Genomic DNA, 21,171 nt, shown 5'->3' with positions numbered 1-21,171 from the left:
TATCACTTGTTACTAGGGAGAAAAGTCCAACAGCCACCGCACTACAACCTCCTTTCAGGTAGTTCTAGAGAGCAATAAAGTCTCCCCTCAGCCTCATTTTCTTCAGACTAAACAGCCCCAGCTCCCTCAGCTGCTCCTCATAGCACTTGTTTACACTTTTATCTCCCCTTTCTGCTCTTGTTTTTTTGGTGGCAGATACTAGTGATTCATAGAAATAATTTTCAGCTTGGATTTTGTGGGGTGTAGAATCAGCTGTGCCAAGTGCATCTCCAGCCAGAAGACCATTGAGTTACATCTGAGACAACCCTGATCCACAAGACTGTAAACATCCCTCTCTCACCAGGGTAACTAACTCTCAGAAGGCTCTCGTACAAGTGGGGATTTCTCCTCTCACCCTGCTTCTCTGCTCAGTGCTTTGCATGAGCACTCCTGTTTCAAGGTGTGCTGCTGTCTCATCTGTGAGGGGAAAAGCTTACCTTGAATGGGATGGATCCCCAGAGAGAAACGCCCAAGAAAAACAACACAGAGCATCTAATTGGTAAGACTCTGTGTGTATGTCATTTGTTTCTCAATAATAACAAAACTAAGCAAAAATAATCAAGCAAAAAAAGTACATTAGTTTCCAGGCATTCATGGCTCTCATAAAGGCTGGAAATGAAAATTCCGGTGGGATTGGTTTGGGCACTTACAGAAAGCAAGAGGGTACTTTGTGGTTACAAAATGCTGCAGCTACTCCATCTCTTATTGGTTGCTGGTTTTTGCCCACCATTCTTTATAATCTTCACAAGACAACATGGGCATGAGTTTTTAATTTGATTTTCAAGTTTGATACCCACATCATGGTTTTGAATATCAAGTGTGTTCATTATCATAGAATCACAGAATCATTTAGGTTGGAAAATACCTTTAAGATCATAGAGTCCAAATGCAAATGAGTATCTCAAGAAAAAAAGTGAATCTTAGGAGTGTCCTGGAGCATTTCCAGAACTGCAGATGGATGAGCTTTAACATTTTGTGGTGCATTGCAGTTTTTTGCTCAAGACTATAGACTCAAGTGAGGGTTTTGGTGTTTATGCCTCCTGTAATCCAAATACATGAACGGCAATACAAGGTCACTGGTATGTTGAGTTGTGACTGATCCTTATTCTTCTTTATTGTGTTTTTCTGGACTCTTCCATTTGTCTTGTGGTAAAATGGTTTGAAACTTTGGGGTACTCTGAGAACATCTGTGATGTTTTCTTGAGATGTAGGTCTGGATTAACTTATTATAAAGGCATGCTGTCATATCCTTCTTTTCTCCTTGGAAGCTATGCGGCAACAGGATCTCTAGAACAGTTATCATGCTGTCACGGTCTGAACCCAGTTTGGGGTTGAAACTGCCTTATCTCAGGGCACAGTCTCCCTGTTTGTTTATCAGGATTTTCTGACACCAATTATATGTAGTCAGGATAGACTTTGAATTACTTTGCTGAGTCCATCCCTGGCTGGGAGCTTGTTTGCTTCCACCGGATGTATATCCGATTGAGAAGCTCCTCTCAGAAGCACACACACACATGCACAGGCAAGTTTTAACTTTTACTAAAATATCAAAAAGAGCAGTGGAGAGTGGGAGGAGATGCTGTAAATACACCAGGGAATATGTGTGTATGAAAGCAATAACAGAAAGGGTGGTTAAGAGCCTGAGCCTTTCCTTGCAGGTCGACGAAAGTGAGTGCAAGCCAGGGGCCGATTACACACCCGGGGGAGAGGGCATTCAAGGTGAAAGGTTTGGATGGTGATGTTGTGCTCACGTCCTCCTGGAGCCGGGGGGTGAGGCGAGCTGTGGCAGCGGTGGCAGATCCAGCGGAGGTGGCACCAGCGGCAGGGACAGCAGGGGCTGCAGCAGCTGCTGCCTTCATGCTTCTGGTGCCTCTGGCAGCTGGGCTGCCATGTGCCTGGGCATGCAGGGGTCTGCTCTTTTGGAGTCTGGACACAGCACAGGTGGCAGGGCCACTCACTGCTGTCGCCCTGAAGAGCTTTCCTCTGATGGTCTCAAGAGCGCTGGAGAGGCGAGGAGTCTGACAAGAAGCTGTTTTCCTCACTGGACCTGGCTCTGGTGGCAAAGTCATGCCCTGTGGTCGTCTCAGCCAGGGCTGCATTCAGCTCGGCTCCTTTTATTTGGTTTTCCTTCTCCTCTCTCTCTTGTCTTCTTCTCTTCTCCCTCCGTTGTGCCAGCAGCAGCAGACAGTGAACACGGTAATGACCCACAAGGTCGTCTTTATGGGCTTGGCATTCCTTGCTTTGCAGTCTCAGGCCTCCGCTCCCAGGCCCACGTGCAGCTCGGGATGAAGTCCCAGCCACGACCCCTGCCCCTGCCCCGGGGCAGGAGCCCCTTCCTCCTTTATTTTTATTTCATTTTTTCTGTTGCATCTCTCTATTACAGTCAATTTCAGTGAGAGACATACTTTCGGAGGCCAGTTCTCCACACATGGAGAAGGATTCACATGTACTTGTCAAGTTTTGGATGTGAGCTTCTTGCTGATAGCAGTTACAAGTGATTGACCCGTTTCTTCTCATTCATTACTTAAATATCATTCTGCAGAGTGCAGCCATTTGTTCCCAGCCATTTTATCCTTCCAAGTAACTTCACAGTGGTCTCGTGTGGATGATGGCAAGTGATGTTACAATTCAAAATTGCTTTTGAAGAGGTTCTTCATAACCAAGTTTGGCACTGGAGAAAAAAGATCTTCAGACATTTTTCTGTGAGCTAATAATTTAGGTGAAATAAAGACAGAGAGGAATGTTGAATGTTGCTGAACAAAACATCCCTTTGTGATTTATTTCCCCAAGCTTCAGGTAAAGAACTACAAATTACGCCCATTTCATGTGTTTCATTGATCTCTTCCCACAGATTCAAAGATGCTTAAGGTACCTGACACACCTGACACACTACTGGTGTAATGTGAAAAATACTGTGGCAAATAAGATGCACTGAAAGCGTTAAAAGATTTTCACATTAAATCCTAGAAATCCTGTCTTCATACACATGACCTTAACATTTGCATGGTAATTTACTCAGAGGAGCTTCTAAAACCTTTCTTACCACTGATCGCAGCATAGCTGATATCTCAAAGAACAACCAGGGATTCCAAATTACTGTTGGTTGGAAAGGGTCAGGAGGAAAGCCAGGCCCCCGGTGCAGCTGTTCTGTGCCCAACTCTCAGGGCAGTCAAAGGGAGGCCTGAAACCTGGCTTTCTTGGACGCAAACATATTTATGTGAGTGATTAAATATGTAGTGGAAGATTCCTTCTCAGAAGCAGGAAGGGCCAAACTGCAGGCAGCCGAGAGCTTGGTTGGAAGCCTCAGGTTTGCAGCTGGCATTCCCGGCAGCTGCAGTGCAGCCATGCACACAGGTAGGGGAGAGAGGAAGGAGCTGTGCTCTTCTGTCTCCTCCTCTAGCCTTGCTGGAGGTTTTCTGACAAACCTGCCAGTCCTGCTCCACTGGTCTGTTACCAGATCAGGTAGCCTGAGGCTCTTTCACTTCGGTGACAAGTTTTTTCTCACAATGTATAAAATTGTGTTCTGTTTATCAGTTTCTATCTCCATATGTATTTTATTTGATGTCAGAAATTCCCAGCGCTACCATATGCCTTTGAAGTAACATATCCCAAACACGCTGCGTCTTTCCATCAGCATGGGCAAGGTTCTCTAAGGAGACCTCTGAACCTTTGTCTTTCCATCCTGCCTCTCCCTCTTGCATTGGGAAATCAGCTGTGACATTCACCTTCCCCTCTGCTGATGCTCATGCCTGCAAAAATCCTTTTCTGGACCAAACCTGGCAGCCAGGCAACCCCTGGGGCTAGCCCAGCCCACTTCCTTGCTGCTTCTGCTTTTCTCATGACTCTCCTGATCCCAGGCATTTCTGCATTTAGCAAAGTTCAGTTGACCTTGCAGCACTGTGTCCTGCTAGCAGGACTGTCCTGATTCGCTCTTTGAGCACTTCCATGCCTCTTAGAGGACCTAAAAACAGGTGCTCTTCTCTTCAAAGAGCAGCTATTCCTTGATCACTTTTTCCTTAGAAAGAGCCTCCCGAACTTTTAGTACTTGAACAACAACTTACCATTGCCTTCCCTTCAGGCACTAAAATAATGAAATTATTTTTATATATTTTGATTTCATTATAATTAAATAATGAAATTTTGGGATGAGATGAGCTGAATGCAGTGAGAGAACTGCTCAAAATGCACAGGCGTGCATTCTGACGAGCACTGATTTTGAAGCTTATGGTCCAGTGAATGAACTGGTCCATCAACATTCCTCAAATTGTTCACCTAAAGACAACAGGAGTTCCCCCCAATTATTACGTGTATCATATACATTAAATATTTTGCCCAGCAATGGCACACTGGCAGAGATTCATACCCATGGATACTCCACCCAATGATTTATCTCTCCTTCAGAGCCCCCAGTTTTGGCAATGGTATTTTTAATTTCTCCTTTTTCCTGTAGCAAAATGTTCTTTCTGAACCTTTTAACCTTTGGGTCAGAAGGGACATAAGGTTGCGTGTTTGCTTAGGTGCTTTACAGCTTTCTGTGAGTGATGGAAGGGAGGTAAGAGGGAGCAAGTCTCTGTGGACTTCATAATCCCTCATTGCTAGATCTACATCCCTCAGAGAACTCTTCAAAATTTGCATTCACTGCTTTTCTTCCTTTAATTTTGTGTATTTGTTTTTGCCTTATAGCCAACAGGCGAGAAGGAATTGGTGTCTGTGGCTGGATCCTGGTTTCCCTTTCATTTCTCCTGGTGCTTATTACCTTTCCTATTTCCATCTGGGTATGTATCAAGGTAAGCTGATGGTATTTTGGGTGCATAAAGGGTGCTCTATTAACATAATTGTTACTAATGTTTATTGATTTATTGATTTTATCAAGACAAGACACTTCACATTCACTTCTTGGAAATTGTAAGGGCTTATACCAAAGATGTGGTCTGGGACTGAGATCCATGTTCTTCCACTGACTTTTGGTATCATCACAACTTACTAATTGAATTTCTTTCAGTCTCAACTTCCATCATCAGTTCAACTTCCCAGGGAGGATAAATCTACAAAGTCCTCTGAAGGACTCCTACTTGATGCTGCCAGCCATAGTGATTAACACGAGTACATGGTAACACGGGACCCTGCGTAGAGCAACTAGACAACCTAAGCAAACAAAATGGCCCTTCAAGAGATGGGCATATGATCAATTTAAAGCAATTTTTAGGGATGAGCTACCAGGGTGATTACCCTGAATAAAAGGCCTTGAGTAGTCCTCATACACTAACCAAAGTAGTTAGCTAGACTGTCTGAGACAGCTCCCACAGCTCCCCTGAGTGCAGCACTGGTATTAAGAGAGTTGTAGTTAGCCTCATTGATCAGTGGCAATTCTTTCATATTCAATCTGGTTTGTATTCTGTTTGTATGGCCAGGGCCTCAGTGCTTCCAGCAAACCATGAGGTGAGGAAAAGATGTAAAATGCATAGTGATTGTTGTAGCTTTATTGGTTCCTGTATTTTTTTTACTTTTTCACATTGAATATGGGTGCCGAAGATTAAAAAAAAAATCAGACCAGAGAGCAGGAATAGAATTAGTTGTAAAATTCTAAATTTAAAATATTTTCCTAGGTTGTCAGAGAATATGAACGTGCTGTTGTATTTCAGCTGGGACGTATACTGACGAAGAAAGCAAAGGGACCAGGTGAGTGCATTCAGTTTTATTCCGTTAGGATGCACTGCTTTTATTTTATTACGATGCACTCTAGCCACATAGAGAATTGCAGAGGTCTATAAGTTTCTTTGTCTGCAGGCTGTTTGTTTTTTTCCTAAGAGAAGATAAAGCCACCCCCCTGTCACAGCCCAATACTGAAGATTGAGGATCTTGATGCCAGTTATAGCTTTGCTGTTTTAAGTTGGACAACAGAAGGTTGAGCTCATGCAGCAGACACTGGTGGGGGATGGGAGAGGTTTAAATGCAGTCTTCTGCTTTGCCACAAACCTTTTTGAGTAACTGTGGCCACTCTCCTGGTACCTCACTTCAGCAGTGCTCATTGCTGCCAGCCCTTCAGCTGTCTTCTGCTCTGAAAATGACAAAAGTGTCAGGGCAGGGACACTCTGCGTGTATACAGAATTTGTTATATTGACCTAGCATCAGGTTACAAATCACAAAGACAAACCTAACGACATGAGGTATTTGCATTGGTGCAGTTAACATCTCTGTGCAATGAAACTGGTCAAACTGGAAGTTGAAATAAGAGGAAAAATCCCTTCCAGTACTGTCTCTCCTCTTGCATAAGAGCCGTGTGGTCCAAAGAGCAGCTAGGGCAGGCACAGAGCTCTTCTTCATGGCTGTGGGCACCTAAGAGAGGTACTGTGATTAGAAAAATAAAATCATAGAATGTCTTGGGTTGGAAGGGACCTCTAAAGATCATCTACTCCAACACCCTTGACAATAAGCAGGGAAATCTCACACTAGAACAGATTGCTCAGAGCCCCATCAAGCTTGATCTTGAAACAGGAATTTTCAGTTCTCTTCTCCAGCAAAGGGAGAGTGGGGACTGCTTCACAGGATAGGTGAGACCTTAGGACAACATTCCTAATGTGCAGGCCTACAGGTGGTGCAGGAATCTGGACCTGGGAGGTGTCTTTCCTTGGGACACACATTCTCTACCATAAATGGCTTATGATCTAAAGAGAGGAAACTAAACAAAGGCATGGGAGAAGTTTCTGCCAAAAGTCTCATGGCAGATTTGAGAACTGCAATCTGCCCATTTCCATTTCCAGAGCCCTAGGCCATTAAACTCTAATAAAAATTCATGTTATTGCAGATACCTGCATTTCCCTCTGTTACTTGAAAATGCAAAACCTCACTGTTTTCACCTCCTATAGCAGAAAGGACAGCTGTAGCAGTAAAATCACAATGCCTTTTCCGTTTCTCTTACTTTGCAGGCTGTGGCAGCAGAGGGAGAAATGAATGCTTCTAAGGCCCTGAAGCAGGCCTGCATGGTGCTGGCCGAGTCTCCAGCAGGGCTTCAGCTGCGCCACCTGCAAACATTAACAACATTGGCAGCAGAGAATAACTCCACCATTGTCTTCCCTCTCCCTATAAATATGCTTGAGAGTTTGGGGCAGAAAAACAGAGGGGGCTAGAGACTGTTCTACACTAGATCCTTGGGGAGAGGGATTTAAAGTGTTTCACAGGAAGCAAGGACTTCCAGGTTACCAGGATGAAAGTTGAAGCATGCATGAGTCCTCTGTACCAAAAAAAAAAGAGTAAAAATAGTTTAATAGTCACACATAGCTCCCACATGAGGAGACTGCATTTGCAAGGTTCAAGCTCTAAGCAGTTTCAGCTTAGAATCATCTCCAAGTGAAACGGAAAGAATATATGCAAAATGCAATAAAATATGTAAAATCCATGTTAGACCTAATATGAAATTTTAATTATGCTTTTCACCACATTTTATGGAGTCTTGAGTGTAGAAATTATTTGATGATTTGTCTGCTAAGCAAGAACCTATGAACTCTTGGTGTACTCCACACAGTGAAAATGTCAGATACTGGTATTTAACTTGAGTCCTGTGGAGTGGAAAGAAGGATTTGACCCCTAACTTTAGGGGTGTTCTTTCATAACTGTTAGCAGAGTTACTGGATCATTGGTATGTCAGTGGAATGACCTATATTTTGTCATACATGAGTAGAAATCGGCACTTGTTTTACTGACCTCAGCTGGAGTTTGCCATATTGCTGACACTTCTAATAAGCTCGTAATAAAAGAGAATATAAGTCCAGGTATTACAGGCATATTTCCTAAATTTGAAAGGTGGGACAAACCTCAAAGAAAACAAATTGTCCTATGTTAATTTAAGTGCCTGTCTTGCACCTTCAGGAGGTTTCTCATCCTCCTTGGCAGTTGTAATGAAGCTGTGGTGCAGGTTTTTATAGACCAAGCCTTCCCCACCCTCCATTCAAGAAACACCTGGCAGCTGAATGGGGCATGTTGCTCATACCTGAGTTGAGCTGTCATTACACTTGAGTTTACAACCTTCAAAAATACCTGGACAGCTTGCAGTTGCTGGCATACAGTCATGGACTGTCTGTTAGGAATCTGAAGGTTCTTGTGGGGTAGCTGCTTAGGTAGGTGCTGCTGATGTGTAGTGTCTCCTCCACACAAGGCTTGCTCCTCCCCCTCCTATCCAGTGGGGTCATTTGACTCCAAATTAACCAGATCAGCATTAACTTACTAATACAATATTATTGATCCAGGTCCTTCTTAATTTTTACTGCAGTATAACACACACAATCCAGGTGGCAAATTTTTGCACTCAGTAGCTGCTGGCACAAAGACAAGGATATGAGCATCTGAGGATGGTGACTGGTTCAGCAACCACAGCTTTTCATTGCAGCTCTTCTCGGCTTCAGACATGACTGCTAAATGGAATTTTGGCAGCAAACTAAAGAAGTTAAACCTGTATTTACAAGTCATCTATTTAGTAATGTTATAAATTATTTTTTTTTTTTTACAGACTATTTCTTATGCTAAGAGAGGTTTTGAGTTTTGGGGTTATTTTTCATGGTCAACTTAGTTTGCCATTTGTGGAAGCCTTTCTAACTGTGTCAGCAAAATCCCCACCTTTCCCTGGCAAATATTTCCCTGACAGAGCTGTTTGCATAGCCTCAGAAGCAGCAAAGCTTTAGAAAAGTCCAACCACAGATTGTGTCAGGTTTTCCATCAAAGTAATTAAAAATTAATTCAACTCTAGGAAAAAAAAAATAAAAAGGAAAAAAAAGGACTTGAAAGACATGTGACTACAGAGGGCAATTAAAAAGCAATTCTGTGCCCTCTGTGAGCTACTGGCACTAACTAGCCCATGCAGGACTCTTGGGTCAAGCACAGGACACATCCAGTCCAGTTGCTCATCCCTGATGCTGTGCTAGTTCCAGTTCCAGCTTCAGAAGTGTGTATGGGAATCCTGCTCTTGTGCAAGTGGGGTCATTTGTTCCCCTACTGAGGACTCATAAATAAAATAAGAAATTAACTGATGTGCTGAAGTATGAGTGTTAGTATCTCTTTTCTTTCGGAAGCAGTGTAACTCAGGCTGTGCTTGATAAGGACACGAACATCCAGACTTCTTTCTGAGCTACGCAGATTGCTTGGCTTCTTTTATGTTTGTTTGTTTGTTTTGTTTTGTTTTGTTTTGTTTTTCTCTAGCCATAGTGACTGGAGGAATTAACCAGCTCTGCAAGCCCAATGATTTTCCATTTGACACTGCAGGATAACTGCTTTGTTGTATAATGGATCAGGGAGGCACAAATTCCAGCTCTCTCTTCACCAGTCTCAGGCACAATAAACACAATAACAAGTAGAGTAACTGCAAGTTTTGTTGTATTACCCCCCACACATACATCTACAAGAAGAAACCCCAATAGGCAAAACAAGTAGCAACAGAAGCAGCCCTTCAACGTCTCAGGTGCCACTCTGGTGCACAGAATTGGCTAAGAAAGTTCAGGAGGAAGCCAAGTTGTAGTCACATGGATAAGATGTGGGGAGCAGAGCAGGCGTTCAGAGGAGGCACGGGTTGTCAGGGCTGTTCAAGAAGTCCTTCAGGTAGGCACAGTCTTGCCGGTGCAGGGTGGTGCGGCACTCGCTGTCTTCTGGGATTTTCTCTACCCAGGCCTGTGCATCAAGGAGGTACTGCATCCTGAGTGCAAGAGGGACAGGAAAAGGAGATGAGTCACTGCTGCTGATGTGGAGCAATGGGAAAGCCTAAACCCTGTGACATTGCATCCCGCTGAGGCATCTCTGAGACTGGGAGGAGTTATGGTAGCTAAGAAACTTGTCTGAAACCTAGTTTCACTACAGGTTAACTGAGTTTTGACTAGAGTTTGGGAAGTGTCAGTGCCAAGCTGGGACAAACCTGGCTGTACTTGTGCTTTGAGTGACACCAGGGAAGCTTGGGCTAAGTTTCTATTAGAGTTTTCTGGAGTGGCACAAAAAGCCCCAGTGAACACCAATGGGGCACAGGGAAGGGGAGTTGAGTTTCAACAGAGTATCCCAAAACATTTCTGAATTTTCTGTGGTAAGAAGCTGTGTAGCTTCTGGCATTTTATGCCTGGACTGGAGGAGTCTTTGGAGGTTGCACCTCTGGTGGGAGTCTTCAGCCTTTAGCAGCCTTCTGTTGAAGTAGGCCTCCAGCTTCACACTCATCTTTGTGTCATATAGAGAGGGGGAGAGGAGAGTTAATGTTTTAGGAAATGGTGCTCACAGTTTGCCTGAGGAGGTCTCCCCCCTAGAAGCTTTCAGAGGGACTACCTTTCTCCATTTTCTGTGCAGAGAAATGAAATATTTGTGTCTTCCTTGCTGAGTATTTGATAGCCTCAGACTAAATCCTACTCAGATAAATTCCCTTTTTTGATTAAGATACGACCATGAGAAATGAGAAGAATATGATATTTGCATGCATGATATAACACAAACTTTGTGAGCTGCTCTTAGCCATGGTCCCACCAGTTTCTTTTGCGAACACAGGGGCTGTATAAGGCATCTGCAGTGGATGGAACTGTGTAGTGTTTCCCATTCTCCTTTTGTAGCTGTGAGTTTTACCCCAGTGGAGTAAGGGCCAGATTTTGATTCTGAGAAGCATGGGAACCAGGCTCTGCAGAGATAGATGAGTTTATAGAGCTGTGTTCCCCACAGCTTGCCTTCTGCCTGTGGAGTGGTACTCTTCACATTTTAGTAAAGCTGGCAGAATCAGCCCTTAAGAAATTTTGCCTTGCCTTTGCTTCTGGATGTATTCTAATAGAGCAACTCTTGGGTTCATGGTCTGTGGTAGCAGCCACTGATGCTCAGAAGCCATTGCACTTACTTCTTGTTGCAATCAACTGTTTGCCCATCTTTCCCCATGAGGAGGTACCGTTTGCCAACAACTACATTTAACTTGCACGTGGAACGCTTTAGGAACTGTCGGTGGGCACCCACTTGGATGCTTTCATCAGCAGCTGTGGCACAAGAAAAGAAAACCTCATTAACTTCTTCAGTAAAGAGCAGAACCATAACCCACAGGACACAACCAATTGTATTAATAATCGAAGTACTCCAAACAGTGAAAAGAGTGTACATCTGTAAAATTATGTTTTGCTGACTCTCAAACAGAAATAAGTGTTTCCATCTGTCTCCTGAACCAACATTTTATTTGCAAGGACTGGTACTGAAATAATGCCCAGGAGTCCAGGGAATGAGAATTCACCCTACTAATTCTCATCTACCCTTGATAATGGCAACAGAGACCGTCCTCATTCAAAACAGCTCCATAAAACACAGAAGATGATAACTCTAGTTCAGTCATGAACTGTTTTGAATGCAGTGCCTTCTTTTTCTTCATCATCATGACTTCATGCCTCTTCCCAGCCTTTCCCAAGCCTGCTGAAATCTTGTTGATGTTCATAAGCTGTGTCATACAGTACAAAACAAAGGGAATTTCAAAGAGATCAAATATAATGACGTGGAAAAGAGGGAAGGCTTCTCTTCAGATTCAAAGGATATTTCTCTCAGCTGCCAAGAAACAAAATATTCCCAGTGCTTGCCTGTGACTTGTCAGTACAAATGCACTGGGGCCCAGAGCTCTAAATCCTTTTAGATCCTGTAGGTTTTCTAGAAGGATTAATGAAATTTTCCATCATGGTACTGTAATTCCCCATAGCTGCTGTTTTGATCAGTAGGTACAGTAACATTTCCTTGCATATGAAAGGTCCTGGGTATGACTGATGCTGTCTCTGGACACACAAAGTATTGACTTGATTTTTGGCCAGGAACTGGACAATGGGCTCAGATCATAAATTGTGTGCTATGACATACTGGGTGACATTGCCAGTCCCCTGGGCAAATATCAAAGGAGATAATTATTTGGTTCCAGACAGGGAAGATTTTGAAACCTTTGAAGTTGCTTTTTAAAGGCAATCTCTGGCTGCCAAGCTCAAAACTGACAACCACATGACACCACAGTGGTTGAAGGCTGAGATGTCACCTGGCAGCCTCTCCAGAAATTACTTTGAAGAATATCACTGTTCACTGATTCTGCTGATAAAGTAAGGTTCAGTAAGGTTCAGTAAGGGGTGGCAGGCCTAAAAAAGGATGTTTTCTGAGAGCAGTGCAAATCTTTACACTGCACCTAAAGCAACAGGGAAATTCCTCTTTGTTTTTATCATTAAATCAAAGTTATAGAAGTTTTCCTGTGTTCACTCACTACAGGCAAGGCATTGTAGACAGCTCTCACTCTGTTCTGCAAGGGTTGCTAGTGCTTAATAATTAATTAACAAGCACTTAAAATCTTCATCTAGCATCAAAACAGAGATCCATGGGTATGTCTACAGTAGAAAAAATGTGGCTCAGTAACAGCAGTCTGTAAAGTGGAATAGCTGATGCAGAAGACCTATTATCCACACTATGCATATTTTTGGAGGGTTTATCTTAGACCAGCTCGAGTTTTAAGTCATGGACTGAATGCAGCTGGAATGTGTCTTGTGGTTTAATTTCATCTGAAGGGACTGAAGCTCATGTACACTGGGATTGGTGCACAATGTGAACCAAAGCAACCTACCCCTGAGCTGAACTGGGCAGTGAGGTAGCTGCACCAAATGAGACTTGCAAGAAATCTGTCTTCTTACAAACCTAGCATAGAAGTGTATCTGACCCTACTTCCTACAGGAAGAAAAGGCATCTGCATGGCTGCCACAGTCACCCCCCCCTGTCACCGGGGGGGGGTCATAGATCTCCTGGTGGTGCCTTAGCCAGCAGGACAAAGATGTGACCTTGAAGTCCCACCAATTACAAAAACATTCCAGCATTAGCATTCCAAGTTGGAACACTTTGCTACTAGTTAAAAGAAAGCTCACTGAAAAGAAAAAAAATCAGTTAAAAGAAAACTGGCTTCATCCTGGCTCAAACCAGGACAATGGCTCATACTGGTGAACATGTAATCAACCTGGTCTTCCTACAGGCGAATGAAAGGAGCCAAACATTTTGATACTTACTGGCTTTAAGGATTCTGTGGATTTTGCCCTCATAGTAATCAAAAACATTCTTCTGTGTACTACTGAGGATCTCCACCTCATACACTGCAACAGACAACAACTGCGTGAGGCCAGATGGAATCATGAAGTTACATCCAAAATGTAAAAATAGTTATACTTTTACCAGATGTCTATTTACAGAGGCTGGTGTGCCATCTATTCACAAATTATGTGGTTATGAAAAACAGGATAATAATCCTGTATATTTAATATGTTTTAGAAAAGCCAGGTATTAATAAATGGCCTCTAGATTTGTGTTGATGGTTTGTTGTTTTGTTTTGTTTTCAAATAAGCTCCTGTATGATTAGTTTTCACTTTTTTTCCTGTCCTTCTGTTAGCATCTAACTTACCAAAGCTGCTGAACCAGTTTTCCTTCTGTAGCTCTTCCAACTTTCCATCCAAAGAAGAGGCCAGAAAGCCAAATCAACAAAATAGAAAATATTTGTCTAGCTCCACAGAAGGAGCTGCTGAGCTATGGCATGTAACACAAAGCCTACTTTTCATCTCCGTCTTATAATAGCAGAGATGAAGGGGATGGTTGTGCTCACACCACGGGGCTTTTCTAAACCACGTAATGTAATTTGTCCATGTTTCCTTCCCCCAGCACCCAGCTGCATCTTTCTGTGGCCTTCACTTTTCTCTTTCTCCCCCCCGATGACTGTAATGGCACATAACTTCATTTTATCTCAGCCTACTAGGCCACATACAGAAACCCCACCCATTTCAGGAGAGGTCTTGGCATATAAAACTGCAATTTTTTCCTTAGTAAAAAATATCTATGTTTAAATGAAATTGACAGTTGCCTTTTTTGCCTTACCATAATCCGCAATAGGATGGTAGCAGACAAAACTAAAGCGTGTGTCTTGTGTTACAGCTTTACTGAAAGTCAGTCTTTGTCTTGGGCAGGGACCTAGAGTGGAGAAAATAAATGATACGTGTCTCTGTACGCATGGATATTTAAGTAAAACACAGTTTGCACATATCCATTCACTCAATGCTGTAACAGAAAGTAGAATAAAATGGCAGAAAAACTTTTCTGTGGAGGGTTTTTACATATGTATGTGTGCATATGTGCTCACACCTTGCATTCAACTGCCAAATCAATCACGGATATCTTAGAAAAAAGTTTTCAATTTGGTACTGAACACACTAGAGGATACTCTGTGTCATCTATTATGCATTAGGATAATCGTAATTGTCCTTTCTGGGCTTAGCAGTTCTCAAATTAATGGTTCATAGATGTAACTATCTTTTTTTAGACCAGCCTGGTTAGTCATCCCTTACCTTCTGCACACTGGCACACCTTGGCATTGCACACCTTTGAAAGCATGGCACTGTGCTGGGGAGCACTGTAGAATATGCTGCACTTTCTGTCTGTGGAGAAGAAACAAAATGGCTTGTCTCAGAGAGCTCAGCTGGGAAAGCCTATGCAGAAGAACCTACAGTTGCAGCCCAACTTTTCCCTGGCCCAGAGAAACCAGAACACTAAGGGGCTAGGTGCACATCAGCAGTCCAGAAAGACCTATTTCCTAGACACCTAGAGTACAGGGATCACCTTGCCTTTCAGCTGGGCAACAACCTGGCTTGGGTTTTGGTTTTGTTTGGGTTTTTTTGTTAGTTGTGGGGTCTATTTATTTATTTATTTATTTGAGGGGGTTGTTCTTGGTTTGTTTTTGGTTTTTTGGGTTTTTTGTTTGGTTGGTTTTGGTTTTGTTTAGCTTGTGTTCTTGTTTGGGGTTTTTCTAAAGTTGCACTCTTGCCTTATTTTTGGTTGTTTGTTTTCTCTGAAAAGCATCCCTCTTAAAAGTATCTTTTGATCATAGAACTACAGTGAGCACTGCTCTATTTCGGAAGAAGGAGATAGGTTCATCAGTAGTTAATGATTTAAACCTTGTGTAAACTGTCTTGTATCCCTCAGCTTCAGGCAAGGTAGGGATTTGACCTAATTTTCAAATATTGCTTACATAACTCTGACAAATTGGGATGGTTTGCATTTAACCTTCTTTTAATGGGGAACAAGACGGGTTCCCTCAGCAAGCACAGTACATAAGCCAAACCTCTAAAGTTGCCTATCTTAGATGCATAGAAGGGCAGTGGAACACACTTAAAAGCATAACGACAAACAGGAACTCAGGAAACCTGATTTATAAATCCATGAGTGTAAAGGTTTGTATATTCTGTGTCTGTCCCCTCACCAGGATTGTTCCAGGCCAGGTTGGATGGGCCTTGGAGCAACCTGGCTTCATGGAAGATGTTCCTGCCCATAGCTAGGGGTTGGACTAGCTGATCTTTAAGGTCCCTTCCAACCCAGCCAGCCTGTGATTCTGTAATTTTCAGTCCGTTTTCAGTAACAGACCCTTCCTGAGAGGATGTCTGTTTAGATGACCTTAAGCCATGGTAGTAGAAGACAGTATTCGAGGCAGGTTATTTTAACGTTTGACAAAACCACATGGTTTCACAAACTATATCAAAATCACCTTTTTATAGACTGGAGTTTGTTCTTGAGGGTTTCTTTCTCAATCAGGTATGTATCTGCTTTTTTTTTTTTGCTTTTATTTTTCTTTTGTGCCCTTACCTGGATTGTAAAAATCATAAAGGATGGCATTTGCTGGCTGAACCAAGCCCATGGGATTGATTTGCTTTGCCCCAAATGATACGCAGTCTGGTTCTGGTCCACTTGTGAGCTGGAGGAGAAAAGAACAACAGTTATGACAAGCAGATGAACTCTTTCTCCCCAGTCAGTTCCTTATTATATTGTGCCTGTACTAGCTGTTGAATGCTTGTTTCTGATGGCATAGGTGAGTTAAACCTGATAGCTGTAGCCTCAACTTGAATAAGGCATTTCCTTCCATGATTTTATTGGGAGATTTTGCTGATGAGCTAAGCCTGGTAAAGGTAGTTTTACAAGATTTGTCCAGATTTGCTCTGTCTGAAACTCAAACTCACTACTTTGGGTTTTACTTTTCAGCTTTCATGTAAAGCCACTTAGCACAGGAGTAATGGGTGTAACAGATATTCACAATGTGTCCTGTACCAGTGGCCGCCAGTGCATACACTTTGCTTAGTAAAAAAGGGACAGATCTTGACCTATAATAATGCACAAACTACCTAGGGCAGTCATAGCAGCAGTAACATTTACATTTTTTCGTTTGTCTATCATCTTACATTTAAAAAAATCGTTGCCCTGTATGTGCTTTCTATAGGGATCCCCAAGCCTTCACTATGGAGGTGAAGCAGCTCAAGTGGGTTTAGGGTGAAGTCATTACCCAAAATATGGGTAAATATACACAGAAGCTAGAGGGTTTGATATTTACATTTGTTTGTCACTATATGTATCTCAATCCAGAAACACTGAACTTCACATGCAAGGTGTCCATGTGGAATTTACAGGACCACCAGTTAACATTTTGTTAATCTTGGGTGAAAAACATCTCTTCTGGCTAGAGAAGATTTCTCTTTTTTTTTGATGCCAAAGCCAAAATCTGAAACATGGGCTACACCTCCTGGAACACAGAAAGATGGAGAATGAAGGTGCATATTTTACATAGTTCCCCTCCTCCCCCCTCTTTCAGCTGAGCTGTTCAATGACAATAGATAACAAAAATCACAGGAGGGTAATGAAGTGTGAAAAACAATAATTATTAGATTTTACAAAAAGCCTTTATAAGCTGTCTGAAATGGCAGAAAATAGAAAATCTTTGGGTTTGCTTACCTCACCAAAGTAGAGCAAAACCTTTCCTTCCTTGTACTCATAGTGCTGAATGTACTGGTCTGAAGACATCACCAGCTGCAGGAAAACAAATAGGTCAGAAAAAAACCCCCAGCATAACAGGAACACCTTGCTACCAACCTCTGTATTCTAGTTTGCTTTTCAGCTTCTTCCTTTATATTCTGCCCTTTCTTCCTCCCTAAAGGAGACAGTCCCTGGGAGCATGAACCTGGGCAAACCTCCCCCAGCTGAGCAGGCTCCAGAACCCTGTAGCCACCTTTACAGAGAGCTGTGCCCCATCTCCCTGTCACTGTTCAGCTGCCTCTAAAAGATGTGCTTGCCTTCCCCACTGCAAGCACAGGACACACTGTCCTGGCATGTCAGGGGACAACACTGCCAGTGGGGACAGAAATTTTTGTTAAGGACAAGCACGAATTTAAGTGCCCTGCTGAGCTTTGCTCTAATTTCTATTACAAAGGACTTAGAAGATGGAACTCTGTTCACCACAAGCTTTTCATTTCTTGTATGTATATTCAGTGAATATTTTATCAGAGTAAGAAGAATGAAAATATATCTATCCAAAATCTGTTTTCCCTTCTTCATTCTGTGGACTTTGGAAAGACTCAGGAAGACAAATTTTCTATAGAAAAGGCTATAAAAGATTACACAGAAAAGTGTGTTTCTAACCTGCTCAAGATCCTTCGTGTCAGGCTCCAAGCCACTCAGCAGAGAGAGGTCAACCAGGGACATCTTTGGTACATTGGAACCTGTGGACCTTTATGAGGGACACCATCACCAGTGAAAATCTGTACTGAACAGCGAGCTGGCTCTGAAGATTTTGGCTGTTCAGGCTTGTTAATGGTGAAACAAATCAATCATTCTGGTTCACTGAATTCTGCTAAGTGGTTTTTAATTTGAAAATTAGCTGCCTACCCCTTTAAGAGTCATGAAGTAAAAGTAGTCATCTAAACTAGTCAAATGGTCATCTAAAACCCAGGCATTTTGCTTGAGCTTGTAATCTATTTTTATTTATAGCTGGTAGGCAGAAACAATTACCTTCAAAGGACAGCCCATCCCACCATAAAATACTGCTGAAGACTGGGATGGTAAACAGCACTGACAAAGTGTCTGTTCTCTATTATCTAGAGAGTGGAGTGAGAAAATGAGTTTATCCTAATTTTTCATGGACAAAGTCAAATTTACATCACATTTGCTGTCCAAGGCAATAATTCTCATAGCTCTAGAAGGGGAACTCAGGACAGCCATCACTTTGTCCTTGTGCTACCCTTGCCATATTGTGAAGGGGAGCAAAAGCAGGTGTTTCAGGTTAATGTTGCATGGGAGGGTTTCTTTCTCACTAGCTCTGCCTTTGCCTGCTTCTTGTTTGCCACAATGGTGCTTCCCTTCTGCCTCCTCTCTCAAATAGTAGTAGACAGCTTTTCTGTTACATGAGGCCAGAGTGTAACCACAAAGGAACTAACAGCATCTCTCCAGAAAGCATTGAAACTCGATGTTATTACTGCATTCCAATTGCATCTTGAATAAAAGACTTCTTTCAAATTGTTAGCCAGCCAGGGGCTCTAGAGTCTCTTGAGAGTTTGATGGGCCAGACACTGCAAATGGACATCTGAGGTGTATGCAAACAGTCTAAACCTAATAACATTGTGTGGAAAGCTATTTTCTTGCCAAAGGAGAGAGGATGCAGACTTACCATGTATGCAGTCTCACAGATCACCAAGTTGGGTACTAAGCTTGCAGATATGAAGAGGGTGACCAAGAAGAATTACAAACAGAAATGAATTATTTTCTAATGACGAGGTGATCTTGCAGACCTACCTGACACAGACTTTGTACTGCAGTAATTCTGCTTTACTGGGAGAGGCCACATCCCTTTTCCTTCTGCTGTGGATATCAAACCACTCAATTTCAGACAGTGGCTCAAATGCGGCACTATCTGCAGCAACTTGGTCCTCATAATCATAGTTTTCATCAGAGTATGCAGCTTCTGAAGGTGACAGACAAAAATGGCTGAGGACCCAGTAATTTGGCTCCTTTTTGTATAATGATAAATACAATTGGACAGTTATGTCGTCTCTATGGGTTTTATCTCAGTATTTTTAATTAATTCAGAGTTAAAATTTTAGAGCTAATTAGAGTCAGAATAACCAACAGATTTCACTCAGAATGTGGATTAGGCTATACATAAATATGTAAAGAACAATTCCTGCCTCCAAAAGCGAGCTATTCAAACAGAAAAAAAAATGCAGACATAGGCAGAGAGGATAATAAATTCACACTTCAGGGGATGGAAAACAGTCTTGCTCATATGCAAAACCTATGACAGATCTACCCCAAAGAAGGGCCACATGGTAGGTACCTTACTAGGGGAACTGAGCTGGGCTTTCCCCTCATGGCAGACAGGAGCACCATGAAGGGAGGTTACCTCACTCTCCTTTCAGCAACAAAGAAGAGTTACTAATAGTACCTGTGAATCTTTTAGGTACCAGCTGCACTTACAGTCTTACAGGTAGTTATTAAACTATATAAAAGCATTAATAAGCTGAATGAAACAATAGCTAGGCAGAGTTTCAGAAGCCTCTGTCTTTCCTTGTTTCATTCATTCCCACTTTCCAAGGTTGGAAGCCATTAAGTATCATTAGCAGCTGGCCAAAATTGTTACCTCTGAGAGCCAACCCCTTCCCTTTTCACTCACCAGAGTATTTAATGTTCCCTTCCATTTCCACTGTCAAAATCAAATCGTTACACGAGTTGTTCTTCAGCTCAGAAGACCAGTACACTTTTAGGACCTAAAACGAACACACAAACAGCTAACCACTAAAAATATAATTTAAATGATAAGGTATTTACTCATCCAGGACTTCAGCAAATGCTGATGGGGCATGGAACTGTGAAGAGAAACACTGGTCTCCCAGATCTGCAGGCTAGTCACAGAGGACCACCATGGGTATAAGCAGAAGATGCACATCACAAATAGTGTGGGACCTTTGAGATAATTTTCCATTCCCAAACACAAAGAGGCCTTTCAAACTCCATCCTCCTCTATTAGCATTGGCATTTAATGGACTTACACTTAAAAACAGGAAAAACTGACTGCCCATCAAGGCAGTTTGTAGACCCTGATTTTTAGAAATTTGGAGGTAGGAACACAAAGGATGAAGTCGTGGCAAATAATTTCTCACTGTGTTTTCAAAAAGGGATTAGAAGAAGTCCAGTTGAACCCTGAGTTTCTGGTTTACAGCTTACACTCATTGTCCCATTTCCTCTGCCATGTACAGACACTTCAACTTTTCTCCCAAGTTCAAACTGCAAAACAAGGAAAGAAAGAAAAAAAAGAGAGAGATTTAGGCAGCATTTGGTCAGCTCAGCAATTGATCAATTATTTTTCTGCAGTTTTGATGTTTTTCTATGCCTTTACCCTTCAGAACTGGGGTAGAGAAAATCTTTAGATATGGAAGTAGTTATGAGACTTTAAGTATTATAAGATTTTTAATATGCTGAGCTGATGAATCTTACTGTGCCATCCTGGGGCCCAGGAGACATATTTTCCCAGCTTCACTCTCTCCTCTGTACCCTGGATTTGACATTTTCACAGGTCCCAACATCATGAATATCAGCATATTACTCTTCTTCCTCATTTCTTAGTAAAACTTGGTCTCCTGGCTGCTCTTCACTATTAGGGGAGATTCATGTCACCAGAGTCCTTGAAGAGGCAGGAAAGGGCCTCTACATTGTGCTTCTAAGTAGCTGTTGTTTTTTTCTTTAAAAAGTTTATGTTGTTTACTGATTAAATTATTAAAAAATATTGCAAACCAAGTGTGCCATGATTGCTTAACATGAGAAAACCTAAGCCAGATGATCTAATGTTTCTCCCCAGAGTCTTGAGGAAAAAGGTTTGAAACAATGAATGGTTGTGTACCTCTAGCTTTTTCTGAACTGTGTCACCAGTATCAGTCAGTGTAATACTGTAGTCATGTTGTTTTCCAGGTGTTCCCAGATTTACAGTCAGGTTGGTGGATGCAGTGTTCAATGTTTGTATGCTGTACGCTGACAGAGCTTCTAGGGCCACCACTGTGTCCTAAGTGAGAAAGAAATGCAAAAAACCTAACAGTTATGCCAGTTTATTTCAACATCGAAGATCACATGTTCAGTCACCTGAAGATATTTTTCCGTTTTATGTTTTTTTCCACTTTGAAGTTCTCCTGCATCTGTCTGTTCCTACCTGCACAGACTATTTCTTTCATTTTCTAGCTTCTTCTTTTAACATTAAAATCCTAAAACCACTGGAGTTCTAACCTCTGATTATCATAAGTCTTCATAAAGGCAAAGAATATTTGCTGGCTTATAACTTTTATTTTG

The 21,171-nt window shown here is 42.2% G+C and overlaps 2 protein-coding genes across 4 annotated transcripts in view; one reads left to right on the top strand and one right to left on the bottom strand.

The window, feature by feature from the left end:
• Positions 1–486: 486 nt before the first annotated feature.
• Positions 487–7,477, top strand: LOC127380098 (stomatin-like protein 3). Its single transcript, XM_051608559.1, has 4 exons — positions 487–538; positions 4,723–4,826; positions 5,646–5,741; positions 6,966–7,477. The coding sequence occupies exons 1-4, from the start codon at positions 487–489 to the stop codon at positions 7,164–7,166; spliced, it is 453 nt and encodes a 150-aa protein (XP_051464519.1). The 3' UTR covers positions 7,167–7,477.
• A 1,908-nt stretch (positions 7,478–9,385) lies between these two features.
• LOC127379988 (complement C4-like) overlaps positions 9,386–21,171 on the bottom strand; it is a 61,998-nt gene continuing 50,212 nt past the window's right edge. For 2 of the 3 annotated variants that reach the window (XM_051608324.1, XM_051608342.1), the window contains 12 exons: positions 20,732–20,890; positions 20,059–20,118; positions 19,508–19,601; positions 18,631–18,799; positions 17,482–17,569; positions 16,798–16,872; positions 15,661–15,769; positions 14,370–14,459; positions 13,903–13,995; positions 13,047–13,130; positions 10,883–11,015; positions 9,386–9,718 (listed from right to left, as the gene is read on the bottom strand). In XM_051608324.1, coding sequence (XP_051464284.1) covers positions 9,580–9,718; positions 10,883–11,015; positions 13,047–13,130; positions 13,903–13,995; positions 14,370–14,459; positions 15,661–15,769; positions 16,798–16,872; positions 17,482–17,569; positions 18,631–18,799; positions 19,508–19,601; positions 20,059–20,118; positions 20,732–20,890 — 1,293 coding nt within the window. In that variant the 3' untranslated portion in view covers positions 9,386–9,579. Of the gene's footprint in view, positions 9,719–10,882; positions 11,016–13,046; positions 13,131–13,902; positions 13,996–14,369; positions 14,460–15,660; positions 15,770–15,812; positions 16,589–16,797; positions 16,873–17,481; positions 17,570–18,630; positions 18,800–19,507; positions 19,602–20,058; positions 20,119–20,731; positions 20,891–21,171 lie in introns of those variants that run through there. The other variant, XM_051608331.1, reaches the window with a different exon arrangement.

The sequence above is a fragment of the Apus apus genome, chromosome 1 (genome assembly GCF_020740795.1).
Source record: "Apus apus isolate bApuApu2 chromosome 1, bApuApu2.pri.cur, whole genome shotgun sequence".
NCBI lineage: Eukaryota > Metazoa > Chordata > Aves > Apodiformes > Apodidae > Apus > Apus apus.
The sequence above is the reverse complement of the archived record's forward strand: the minus strand, read 5'-3'. Positions and strand labels throughout refer to the sequence as shown.